The sequence below is a fragment of the Toxorhynchites rutilus genome, chromosome 2 (assembly GCF_029784135.1).
Source record: "Toxorhynchites rutilus septentrionalis strain SRP chromosome 2, ASM2978413v1, whole genome shotgun sequence".
In the NCBI taxonomy this organism is placed as follows: Eukaryota; Metazoa; Arthropoda; class Insecta; order Diptera; family Culicidae; genus Toxorhynchites; species Toxorhynchites rutilus.
Genome location: NC_073745.1, coordinates 230,023,585 through 230,035,320, shown reverse-complemented (window position 1 = coordinate 230,035,320; position 11,736 = coordinate 230,023,585). Strand labels below are relative to the sequence as shown.

General features: G+C 37.3%; 1 protein-coding gene across 3 annotated transcripts in view; it reads right to left on the bottom strand.

The window, feature by feature from the left end:
- Window positions 1–926: 926 nt before the first annotated feature.
- The window catches only part of LOC129770066 (retinal homeobox protein Rx), a 140,845-nt gene continuing 130,035 nt past the window's right edge, over window positions 927–11,736 (bottom strand). For 2 of the 3 annotated variants that reach the window (XM_055772682.1, XM_055772683.1), the window contains exons 5-6: window positions 2,288–2,453; window positions 927–2,223 (exon numbers count right to left, since the gene is read on the bottom strand). In XM_055772682.1, coding sequence (XP_055628657.1) covers window positions 1,508–2,223; window positions 2,288–2,453 — 882 coding nt within the window. In that variant the 3' untranslated portion in view covers window positions 927–1,507. The remainder of the gene's footprint in view (window positions 2,224–2,287; window positions 2,454–11,736) is intronic. The other variant, XM_055772684.1, reaches the window with a different exon arrangement.

Here is an 11,736-nt window from a genome sequence, read left to right as displayed (position 1 = left end):
TATCGGCTCTGTGGCGGACAGGACTGAGTATTGGCTTCTCTTTTGATAATGTAATAAAATATTTTTTTGAGTTTATATCTGTAAGTAAAATCAGTTCGTTTTTTTTGTTAAACTGATTTCAAAGCTGAGGAAAAAAATATTATCTTCTAGATAACTCGTCTTGCTCAAACCTTTGTAGGGGAAGGTGGCGTGACCATCATCATCATCATCATCAATTATCCACATCTTGTTTGCTTTCTTTGAATCGTTGAGGCCTTTAGAACACCTGGCCTCCAGTCCATGGACAACCCCTAAATCGGTTCGATGAGCCCTTTGTGGTGATTGGATGATAAATTTGGAAAAGTCTAAAAAACTGTTCAATTTTAAAATTGACCAAAGAGGTTCGATGAAACTTTGGATCCAATGAAACCAACGACATTTCGATCTTACAAAAATAAATATTTATTTCTACCAGAAATGCGAGAAATGTGCATTATCTGCTTCGCTGCAACCTTTTTCTGCCTCGTAGCGAGAAGATTTTGTCGGGAGATATTCTAGAAGATATTTCTAGAAGATATGTTGTTGAGAATCAGTCAAAGTCGACAATTTTTTTTCAACAATTATTTTCAAATCCTATACTCGAATCTCAAGAAAACATTTAATTAATGTATGAATGTCAAGCATTAATAGAAAAATAGCTTTTTTTGTGATTCGATTATGTATTGGATTCGAAAATTAACGTTGAAAGTGAAATTGCGATTATATATAATCGAGTCTGACCTGTATTATATGTCCAAAAACAATAATTGCAATGAAAGAAGCAGAAATTGTATTATAACCGCGTAAATTTTTTTTTAAAATTCCCTAAAAAAATAACGCACTGTAATGGAAGTATTTCGGACAACAGACTACAATGAGACAGTTAATTTTCTTTCTTTATTCCTCACTTTCTGCGTTTTTCTTCATCGATTTTCACAAGTGAACAATTCATAATCTCGCGTTTCACTTTTTATACAAAAATTATCCATCCAACCTCCGTTTTTTCGAAATTATGCTACTAATATTATCTTATATTTACAAATGAGGCTCACTTCCATCCTACCCCGGCGAGCCAATATGTGTGCCTTCTACTCAATAGTTGTTATCATAGTTCGGAAAGTTCTGCTGCCATATTTACAAATTTTCAGCGTGTTAACTTTCAAGCAAGTGTTTCATTATAAATATTTATGTACCTTTCACGAAGGATCGCCTCGATGAAATAAAAACAAAACTATCTCTATTTACAGACTAAGCACAGGGTCGCGTTGAATCGCATTAAGTTAAGTTGAAATGTCATTATCTATTTAGTGTTCTCATTCCAGCATTTGATTATTCCGCTGCTACATGTCGGGGAGATCATTTGCGCTGTTATCCGTTATCGATTATTTCAATTTATCTAACATATTTGCTCTTATTAAACGTAATTAGGAAACATTTTCACCACAAGAGTTCCTCTGTCTCTCTGTCTGTCTCTCGTTCCAGAGCTATATTACACCATCGCGGTCATGCCTTTGTTGATGTTCTCCAAATGTTCCTTCGCTTTGATGCGTAGCGATGCGATCGAGTTGGTCCTCATATCGGTTGAGTGATTCACGGTCATATTGAGGGCAGCAGCTCCGGCCGTGATGCCATCCTTGTTAAGCCCGAGCCCATCCAGTGAGCCATCCTGGTCCAAGTTGGTTAGCTTGGTCATTTTTGCGCCCGCGGACTGAGCGGGCGGCGAGGTGGGCGAGGAGGAATTTGGGCTAAGGGGTATGCCAGCGCAGCCATTGTTGTTGTTGTTGTTCGAGGCGCTACTGCTACTTAAACTTTGCGGCGATCTTAAACCAGGTGGCGTTAGTGATAGATTTTGGGGTGATGTTATGGGTATATTTACAGAAGCGAGCTGCGATGGCTGCGGCGGAGGCTGTGCCCCAAGTCCTCCGGGGCCACCCAGCGGAGAGTGCCGGGGAGTGAGGGATTGCTGCGAGGCCATCGATAGGTTCTGGGGAGTGATGGCTCCGTTGGGATGGGTCGGGGATAGACGCATACTGTGGCCGCCCATTTGGGGGGACATCGGGTGCATTCCCTGCGGGGATATTCTAAGGTTTTGCGGTGCGTTTGGGTGTCCCAGACCAAGCTGTGTCATACCCAGATTGGACGGATTCAGGCTGAGCGGTGGCGTTAGATAGCTCGGGTAGACACCTTGCGGGTGGGAGAGGAAACCTAAAAGAGAAACACCGAATTAGTTTTGACTTTCATCTAACTAAAGTTAATCTGTTGAACTTACCAGGAAGCGCAGAAAGTAATGGCGGTGACAGCCATGGATCGACGGGCAGATTCGCTCCGTTACACGACAACCGATGAGGCAGCTGGGAGAAGTGCGACAGTCCTAACCTCAAGCTTTCCGATTTTTCCTGCCGGCGCCATTTTGCGCGCCTGTTCTGGAACCACACCTGTCGAGTGTTGTAATCGTTGCGGGGTGAGAAAAAAGGAAAAAAATGGCGAAGAAAAAATTAATTACATTATTTTCCATTTATGAAGCTTCAATTGCATTTTAAAAGCGTCATCAGAGCGACCGTGTTCGGGTATTGGGGCAACGGCGGGATGGATGAGTGTAAACGAAGAAGAGAGAGGATGTAATTAAGGCTATGTGACGCATCAGACGACGGAAGTGGCGGGGCGAAATCTCGCGCGATTCAGAAAACGTGAAAAACATTCAATTTTCTATCCATAATTTTTAATTAAAAAATGAAGAACTCGTCAGCAGTTGGGTAGCAACCCAGCGAAAATAGGGAAGATAGCAGGCAGGACAAGGGATCTTTTCTTGCTGAAATAATTAGCGAAAGAGAAAAGATTAAAATGCAATTAGCCTTGTATTCTGTATTTCTCCACAGTTTTTTCTTCCCATTTTCCAATTTACTTCTTCTCCGCTGCTGTCGAAGTTTTTATGCTGTTATGTTTTAGTCTCGTATTGCGATCTCCTTCGAGAGAGGGCACACATTTTGTAGGGATGCAATAATAGCGAACATAACTCTATCACAACTCGGTACTATCAAGCGCAATACGTGGAGTTCACACCATGAGCATCCCCATTCGCGTCTGTTACGCCTTCGGGAGAGGAAGAAGTCGAACCGAGATGAGGAGTTTTTCAGTCGCCGTCTTTCCCGCCCACCTTTATGCAAATTGAAACTTAATTAATTTCTGAATTAAATAATTAATTTAACCATTAAGTTTGCTTTTCTCGCTCATTTTAGCGCCCAATTTTTATTATCAACAAGAGAAAGACGCTGAAGCTGGAGCTGGAGCCAGGCAAATGCGGGGATGTGCGCAGACATCCGGAGCTTTTTCAAAGCCAAGAGTGGCTTCCGATGACGATGGATTGTGGTGCTTGATTGTCAATTAGTGTGCCTAATTTCATTTACTCGCGCTATGCCATGGATAGAAGTGGCTCCGTCGGGACTCTATTTTAAATGAATGGAGCGAGTTATGCGTTCTTTTGGTGCCATTTTCGTGATAATGTAAAAGATTGCGTATTGTACTCAAAAACCAACGTCTCTTTTCTAACTGTATATTTTCATGGGATCGTTATAACGAGTATTTGAATTGTGAAATTCCGCAGAAGTTTTATAATTTCTACAAAATATATCAAAAATAAGTTTACGGCTTACAGTAACTAGTTTGGGAAAGTGTGAAATCAGCTTTATCATTGGTTCAATTGATGTGTAGATCGAACTCTAGACTGTAAATACTTTACACATTGATTCAATCAGGCGCTTTGATAGGCATGAAAAACCAGTGCTTGTTCTTTTTCCATTCAAATATAACAATATTGTCCGATTTTTATTTTTGAAACCAGTACTGGGTATCAAGTTCACAAAACGTTTGAAATATTTTGTTGAGAAATTTCCTTAAACGTTAGTATGAAAAGATTTTAGGGGGATATTTCAAAGCATACATTTGGAGTGAAATTGATCAATCTATTTTTTTATCATTTTCTAGTGTAATATGCACGTACATGTATAAATAGAAATTCACTGATTGCTTTACCTATGGTTATATAAATTATAATTCAATCATTTGAGGATTCCAAATCTGATTTAATCCATTAAAAGTTGTGGTCGTGCCTTTCTCGTATCTCGATCTAAAGTTTGAGTTGCAGGTCATTCGAAGACCGTACGAGTTATCCTATGAGCCCTTGAAATGGTCACCAATGAGCTAGTCTCGACAAACCATGAAGTTCGATATGTCGAATGATGGGATTTGGTTCTGGTCATAAAGTAGTCACTTCCATCGGAAACCTGATGCGGAACATAGCCGGTTTACGTCAATGAAGTGATATAGGCTTGAATTAATATCGAATAAGCTATTTTTGAAAAATGATACACCAAATTACGGGTTTTGGAATCTATGGCCCCTCAACTTATTCCTTCCAAATGAAACTTGTTGCGTTCCATTCGGTTCAGCCAGTTCAAATAAAACTGAGCCACAGCATTGATTGTCTAGTCAAGAAAAATAGTTCTAATTCATGGTGCTTTTTTGTAAAATTGATTTTTCTCACTTTTTCAATAGTAAGTGTAACTATCTGATTACTATTTCTGCTCATAAAGAATTAGCTAAGTGTGAATTGAGATGTTTAGTGTCTATGAATAACGTTTTGATTTGTTGAAAGTATGCATTTTTACAATGCTTAGAAATGGAAACGAAAATGCTGTTTTGAGATTTCAGTTTGTTTTCATGAGTACGTTTGATCAATTACCCCCGGTGATAAATTTGCAAACATAAATCAAAAAAATCATTAAAAGAAGCAAGGGGAAAAATTTGTAGCGCCATGTAATTTATTTCGAATTTGAATTTGGATTAAAATTTGACTCATTGTATTCGCAGAAAGTTTACACAGCTGTTATCGACATAAAATCGAATGTTTGGCATTCGATTTTGAAAGCTTCGCTGTGAAAGCATGCACAATTGAAGAGTTGAACAGTAAACAGTATGCTAAATTTCTTGAGCATGGTAACACATGATTAAAAAATCATGAAATCTTGGATCTTATTTCGAGAGAAGTATTTTTAGCAGATTGCGCTTCTACCAGAGATCAGTTGGTGGCATTTGTATTAGGAGAAACACTACAGGTTGCAATCAGGCCCATTTCTGAATGAACAGAGATTGAAAGAAGCATTCGTAAAAAGAATCTTCAATTGAGATAGATTAAAACATATTGTATGATTAGTGGACAATGATTAGAGGAAATATAATAATTGAGAAAAAAAGTAGGAACACAAAAAACAAACAAACAAAAAACAAAAAAACCAGTGTTAGTTACAAATTATTGGGTGCAACCATTTTCAAAAGTGGAAAACAAATTTCTAGAGTGTAAGAAATTCGTAATGCTTACTAATTATAATTTGCGCCTGCCTGGTAGTGCCGGACCAGTTTTAATTTTTGTAAGATGAACATTACGTGTGTAACGAAGAAGTCGCGACTCAACGTTGGACAAAATCTGGAATGCGACAATTTTTATGATACGAGGGACGTTCAAAAAATAAGTTTCAGTGCCTCAGAAATCGCGGAAAAATAAAGTTAGGACAAAAAACAGGGTAATTTTCGTAATCTACGTTTTATTTTCTATCATTCTACATAATCGCCATAACGTTCGAGACATTTTTCATAGCGTGGAGAGTTTTTCTATACCGAGCGCGAAGTGCGTAGCGTCCAACTTTTTGAAGTACGATGTAACTGCGTCTCGAATTTCTTCAGTGTTATCGAATCGATGACCGCCGAACGCCTGTTTCATCACCGGAAATAAGTGATAGTCGCCAGGGGCGAAGTCTGGGGAGTAAGGAGGATGCTCGAACACAGTCCATTTGAAATTTTCCAATTGCTAGGGGCGAAGTCTGGGGAGTAAGGAGGATGCTCGAACACAGTCCATTTGAATTTTTCCAATTGCTTTTCCAATTGCAATTGCGTTTTGTCCAAAGTTTATTTTTCCGCGATTTCTGAGGCACTGAAACTTATTTTTGAACGACCCTCGTAAAATCTCTAAAAGTCCTGATTTGCTACGCAAAGTTTCTCCACCATTTGAATATGAACGAATAAAATTTGTTGTAGAGAACAAAGAAGATAAATCTAAGAATATTCGATTGTTTGGCTTTATTTCTGCTTTTATTCACTCATTCATGAAATTCTACAATAAAATGCATTTTGTGTTTTTGCTTACGTGTCCCGTTTTTATTCCTGAACTACTTGGTCAGCCTAACCAAGGCATGATGAAGTAACCTTTAGAATGGCAAGATTAGGGTGCCAATAAAAATGGTCATCTCGAATCTCAAAAACTTTAGGTCCCCCAAGAATAGTTTTACTTTAATAACTTCGTGAACAATTTATTTCTCTCTTTTTTCCGTTCAGGTAGTCGAGTTTTATGCTAAATCCTGTATAAAAACTTATTAGTGGCATTCTATTATTAATTTATTTATAATTATAAAGTAAGCTTTTCGTGTGGGGGACTTTAGTGACCCCATTCCGTCCTTCATATTTTAAAACTAGCTGACCCAGCAAACATTGTTCCGCCAAATAAACTATTTCTAGTGAATACATTGGTGATTGAATAAACAATAACTAATACATTGTAAGTATGTTGGAATGATTTTACCTTTGTGATCCATTCGTTGATGAAGACCAAACGAATATGTGACGATAAGAGCTATGACATACAGAGGAATTCAACACTTTAGACGATGACCGCCGACAGCAATAAACAAATTAAATCATTCGAACTATCTTATTTCAATGTATTTCATTTACGTAACTGATGTGTGTGCACCAACTTCATTGGTGCTGATATTCCGGCCAATTTGTTGGCGCATTATTTCGTCTTTGTCTTTTAATCGAGAAGTAGACACATCGATATTCTGAATTTTAAACACAGCCATAATGCTTCCCTTATTCACGGATTTTCATTTGTATTTACTGCTTTTCGCCGAACAGCGAAACTCAACATTAATATGAACACTGAATGTTTGGCTCAGCTGAGGCGCTTTCCAGCCCGTCAACATCTACGTTACTGATATTTGTCGTCCTCATGCTGCTTCTGTCGATTGTGTCGTAGGAATCGCAGTCGTTCGCTACCTACTTTCGCGTACATGTCGACCATGAATTGTTGGCATAGCTCACGACATCGTAGAATGACGTTGTCCCAGCTGCGTTAAATCATCGTTCGATAATAAAAATCCATTAAACTGTGTTGTTTGTTTCATCTTTTGTAACTACATATTCATAAATATTAATTCGAATCATTGAATCAATAAACTTGTTCTCCAGCTGAGCTTGAACTTGAGCTTGGGTAGACTGTACAATTCGTAGTTGCTCTCCGTGATTGACCTGAACCAACCAAATTGCACAAAGAACCCACAGAATGACGCTTGGGACTAGCAAATCATTCTCGTTGTGCAATTTTCGGTGGTTCGAGCTTTAAATGGTCAATAACGACGCCGGCCACGTCCTTACAGTCACCAGGGGAAGGAAGGAATGTTAGTATGATATTCGCCGCCCGAAAGCCAGAAGGGTCGCCTCTATAGCGTGGTTCCCTAGCGTTTATCATGGAAGGGATAGTTGTTAGTGGGAATGGTTAGGAATAATCAGGATTCACTGTGGTAAGTGATGTGATTCTAAAAACGTAAACTCTCAACTATACGGCGAAATGAGATTTGAAGAAAATATACATTCTTATCGGACCGGTCATGCATTTCGTTATTCATCGTGCGTAGTACATAGATATTTTTCCTGACCTGAAAAGGCCATAAAAAACTCAATACACTTGTTCTCCAGCTGATAATTTATCTGGATTGATGAGCGTGGTTAACATTTTACTATCCGAGCATGTGTGATCTGAAGGATTTCAATAATTCATTGTGGTTATTCGATAAGGTTTCCAGTACCTCGTCGATGCCCCTAGCTTTAGACGAACTGAGGATACTTCCGCATGTTTGGGTGAAAGTTCGATGAAGCGTACGTAATTTTTAATTTTTTTATTTGGATATTGTGTTTACAAAAATACTGAAATCGCGAAATAAAAAATTTAAAAATGGGACGGGGTTAAAAGGATGAAATTTTAGGTTCTTATGGTTTTTTCTGAAACATAAGTTAAAAAAATACACACAAAAAATTATTCAATTTATTGAGAAAAATGGATTTTTTTGCATAGTGTCACCCTAATCGGTATTAAATATACGGTAATCGGTATCCCAGCGGTATGTTATATATACGATCTATTCTCATGGCCAACAAACGTTTTGTGCATAATTTCATTAAAAAAATTTATCATACATTCATTGGCACCCTAGGCAACATATTTTACAACAAAACGGTGCATATTTGTCCCAAATTGAACAATCCGAAGCATATTAACCCTGTTCACGTACAACATCGAGTCTCACTCGATGTGAAACGATTGTGCCAAAACGTACAACATCGAGTCTCTCTCGTGGTGCGCTTGCATACCACAAGACACAGAGTCGCTCAGGAGAGAAGAGAAATTACTCGATGCGTGATCCATCGAAGCGTTTGCATTTGGTTCGCTCTTTCGGAAATCAAATCGTACGCGAAGGGGCTCAAAAAGATTTCGAATTTCACCCAAAAATCATAGATTACATTTTCTCCTACCTAGTATAAGCTGCGAATCAATCTGCGAAGAATCATCCAAAATAAATACTTTGAGATCGTTTGACATTTCAACCCGTTGCTGCGGTGTATTTTGGACACGTATACAGTCAATCCATGCCGAACCGATATAGTGATTCTAAGATTTTCGTGGTAGTTTTTTTTCCTTTTCGTAAAATATTAGACACGCATTTTTTTCATTTTTTCGTTAGGGTAACCATCTAGATTTGAGGGGGGTCCAAAAAATCAATTTTCCTACTTTTTTCCAAAAATGCCTTTTTTTTTAAAATTCAAAACTTATGAATAATTAAGCTCAGCTTTTTGGAAAAATATTAAACTTGCAAAAATTTTGAATTTTGCTTCCGTGATTTTCGACTGTATTTGTTTTTGTTGTTCATGACTTGGGACTGGAGGGTGCTATACTTTTTTTACATTTTTTTCTGGAAAATCATGACTTCAAAACGAAAAAATGACATCTCAAAATTTTGGATATGTTATGTAAAAAACCTCAGCTTCCAGGAAAAAATATATAAGAAAATATAGCGCCATGAAAACAACAAAAAACCAATACATTTAAAAACTACGAAAACAAAATTCATAATTTAATTGTTTTAGTTCATTTCATTGCAAAGAAAACAGACGTAGCTACATTGTGGATGTGAAAAAACGTTGAAATATGTGGTAAAAATACATGTTTCAGCCTGTTTTGATTAAGATGGGCGTCTCACCCTGTTCTCCCCTACGTAAGATGGTGACGAACATAAAAATGTGGGCAAACTTGCAAAAAGCTGAATTGGCGTAGGACGAAAAAACGATGAAATTCTTTAAGAAATATTTTGTTTGGCAAGCAATCTACTTACGCCAGAAAAAGTCAACCTTCTATAATTGCAGGAAAAATTTATTGGAAAGAGTGCCTGCCACATCCTCGTTAACAGATTCGTTTCTTGCGGGGCCCAACTTGTGGATAAATTATTAAATGCAGATCAAACTAGAAAACTCTTACATAATCTATTTGAAAGTTTTGCCCCATCTGAAGACGAACTGACAACAATAACACATGCCAAAGTCATATTATATGGGTTTCGCTAAACGCTGCAGTACAAAACCATCCCTACTATAAATTAATAAAAAGTATGGTATAAACATCGCAATAAAATGGTTATGATTTTATGATTTTTCTACATATCCTATTGATACATTTAGGTGCCTATTCTATCAAATTCCTTCTAAAATCCTATAAATTTTGAACGAGGAAAGTGTCACCGATATCTGGCTGACGGGGCAACGAACATGTACAGGGTAACTTCGAAATAACGTTCATTTTACCTTCAAAATTGTACGTTGTATCGAATTGTTCGTTATATCGAAGCATAATAAAGAACTCTGAAACATAGCTTATATTACTTTATTGTGTTGCTGTTTGAGTAATGAATAAATTCAACCAGAAGACGAAGCCAACCTTTCTCATGATGTTTCCCTTTGTACTGTTGATTGAAGGTTGATTCATTTAGAATCCGGAATTACAAAACAGTTGTACTTCGGGATTGGTTAAAGGTACAAATTATGCTTTAGTATCAAAATACAGATAATTTATTGTTCTTTCAGAAGAACAATATTCAAAAAATTATTCCTTTGGACTTTGAAAGTGTGTACGTTATATCGAAGTTTCTCTGTAAATGGAGAGTATCATTCTGATTGTACTTGACGTTTTTATCATAGGGAACGGCGGGGGAAGATGGCTACCCTCAAGATTATTGAAACAATCAACTATTGGACAATTCTCGCGTAACTTTTGAAAAGGTCCTATGTAACAAATGTAAACAAATCGAGTTAATGGATGCACGCTATTAGTTTTCAATCATTAAATGCATTACAAAAACAATCGTTCACGTATCTATCTTCATCATCTTTTAATGGCCGATGCAAAAAATATCCAATGTACAGATTCGGATTTTAAGCTCTCGGCTGTTACTTCAGACGCCTCTTTCCTCCGACGCTCGAAACGTCCGAAGTAACAAAGCAATCAAAACAACACGAAGTCGTACTTCGGTCGTTTTGAGTTTTTTTTTCTTTCAGGTGTTGTTATCTATGTCAGTGCAATTCATCGAGTGATGACAATAATAATCTGTCTTTAGAATGAAATGCTGATGTTTCGATTGTTCTTCAGTAGTTAGTTTCAAATTCTTATCGTGAAACGTAGTATGTCCAATGTACAAACAGGGGCAGTCAAAACGTCCAATGTAACATTTTTCGCTCCGAGGCTTCAAATTTAAGCTCAAAACACGGAACAACTGTTACGATTGGTTTTTCAGAGTTATTATTGACTGCTAGTGGTAAAAGTAGTGATAAAGATCGATACCTTTTAAGACAATTCGCGGAATAATGTTCGGGTCTTCAACTTCATTTTTCTCGAGTTGACGAAAATGTTACATTGGACCTTTTCAAAAGTTACGCGAGAATTATAAGAAATCATTTTAGTGTATTGCATTATCCTCAATCATGTATAAGCATTTTAAAAGTAATTCAGGGAAAATAATCCCTCCCACTTTTGTCACACTTGATCTATAGTACAATGGCCTTGATCTGTAGAACAATTTTGCCGTAAACAATAATCCAACGTTACCCCGCATGATTTTAGTATCACCATTTTTTTACCGTTCTTAATTTATGATACAACATTGTGAAATAAAAAGTAAACTATCTGAAAATTAACGTGCTTATGGAAAACATCTTAAAAACCGATGCTGACACAATGAAATGCTTCAATTTTGTATACATTGTGTTTGATTGTACTCCATGCTTAGGGTGGCCGTCTTACCTCGTCCTCCCCTACATATCACCGGTTGTTGATGTTAATTTGTTTATTGTCATTTCTCCTTTATAAGCTTCTACAACGTAATCACTGTTTTTGATAAAAAAAAATAACGATTAGAAAATAATACCTGTTCTCCATGAGATTCACAAGGTATTCGACAGGTTTCAAAAGCGGCTCTCTTTTGAATGATGGAATGAACCAAACCGCGAATCGTGGACAGTGTTTTCAGAATGTTTTTTTTTGGTAGTTTATCGAAAAAGTGTCATACT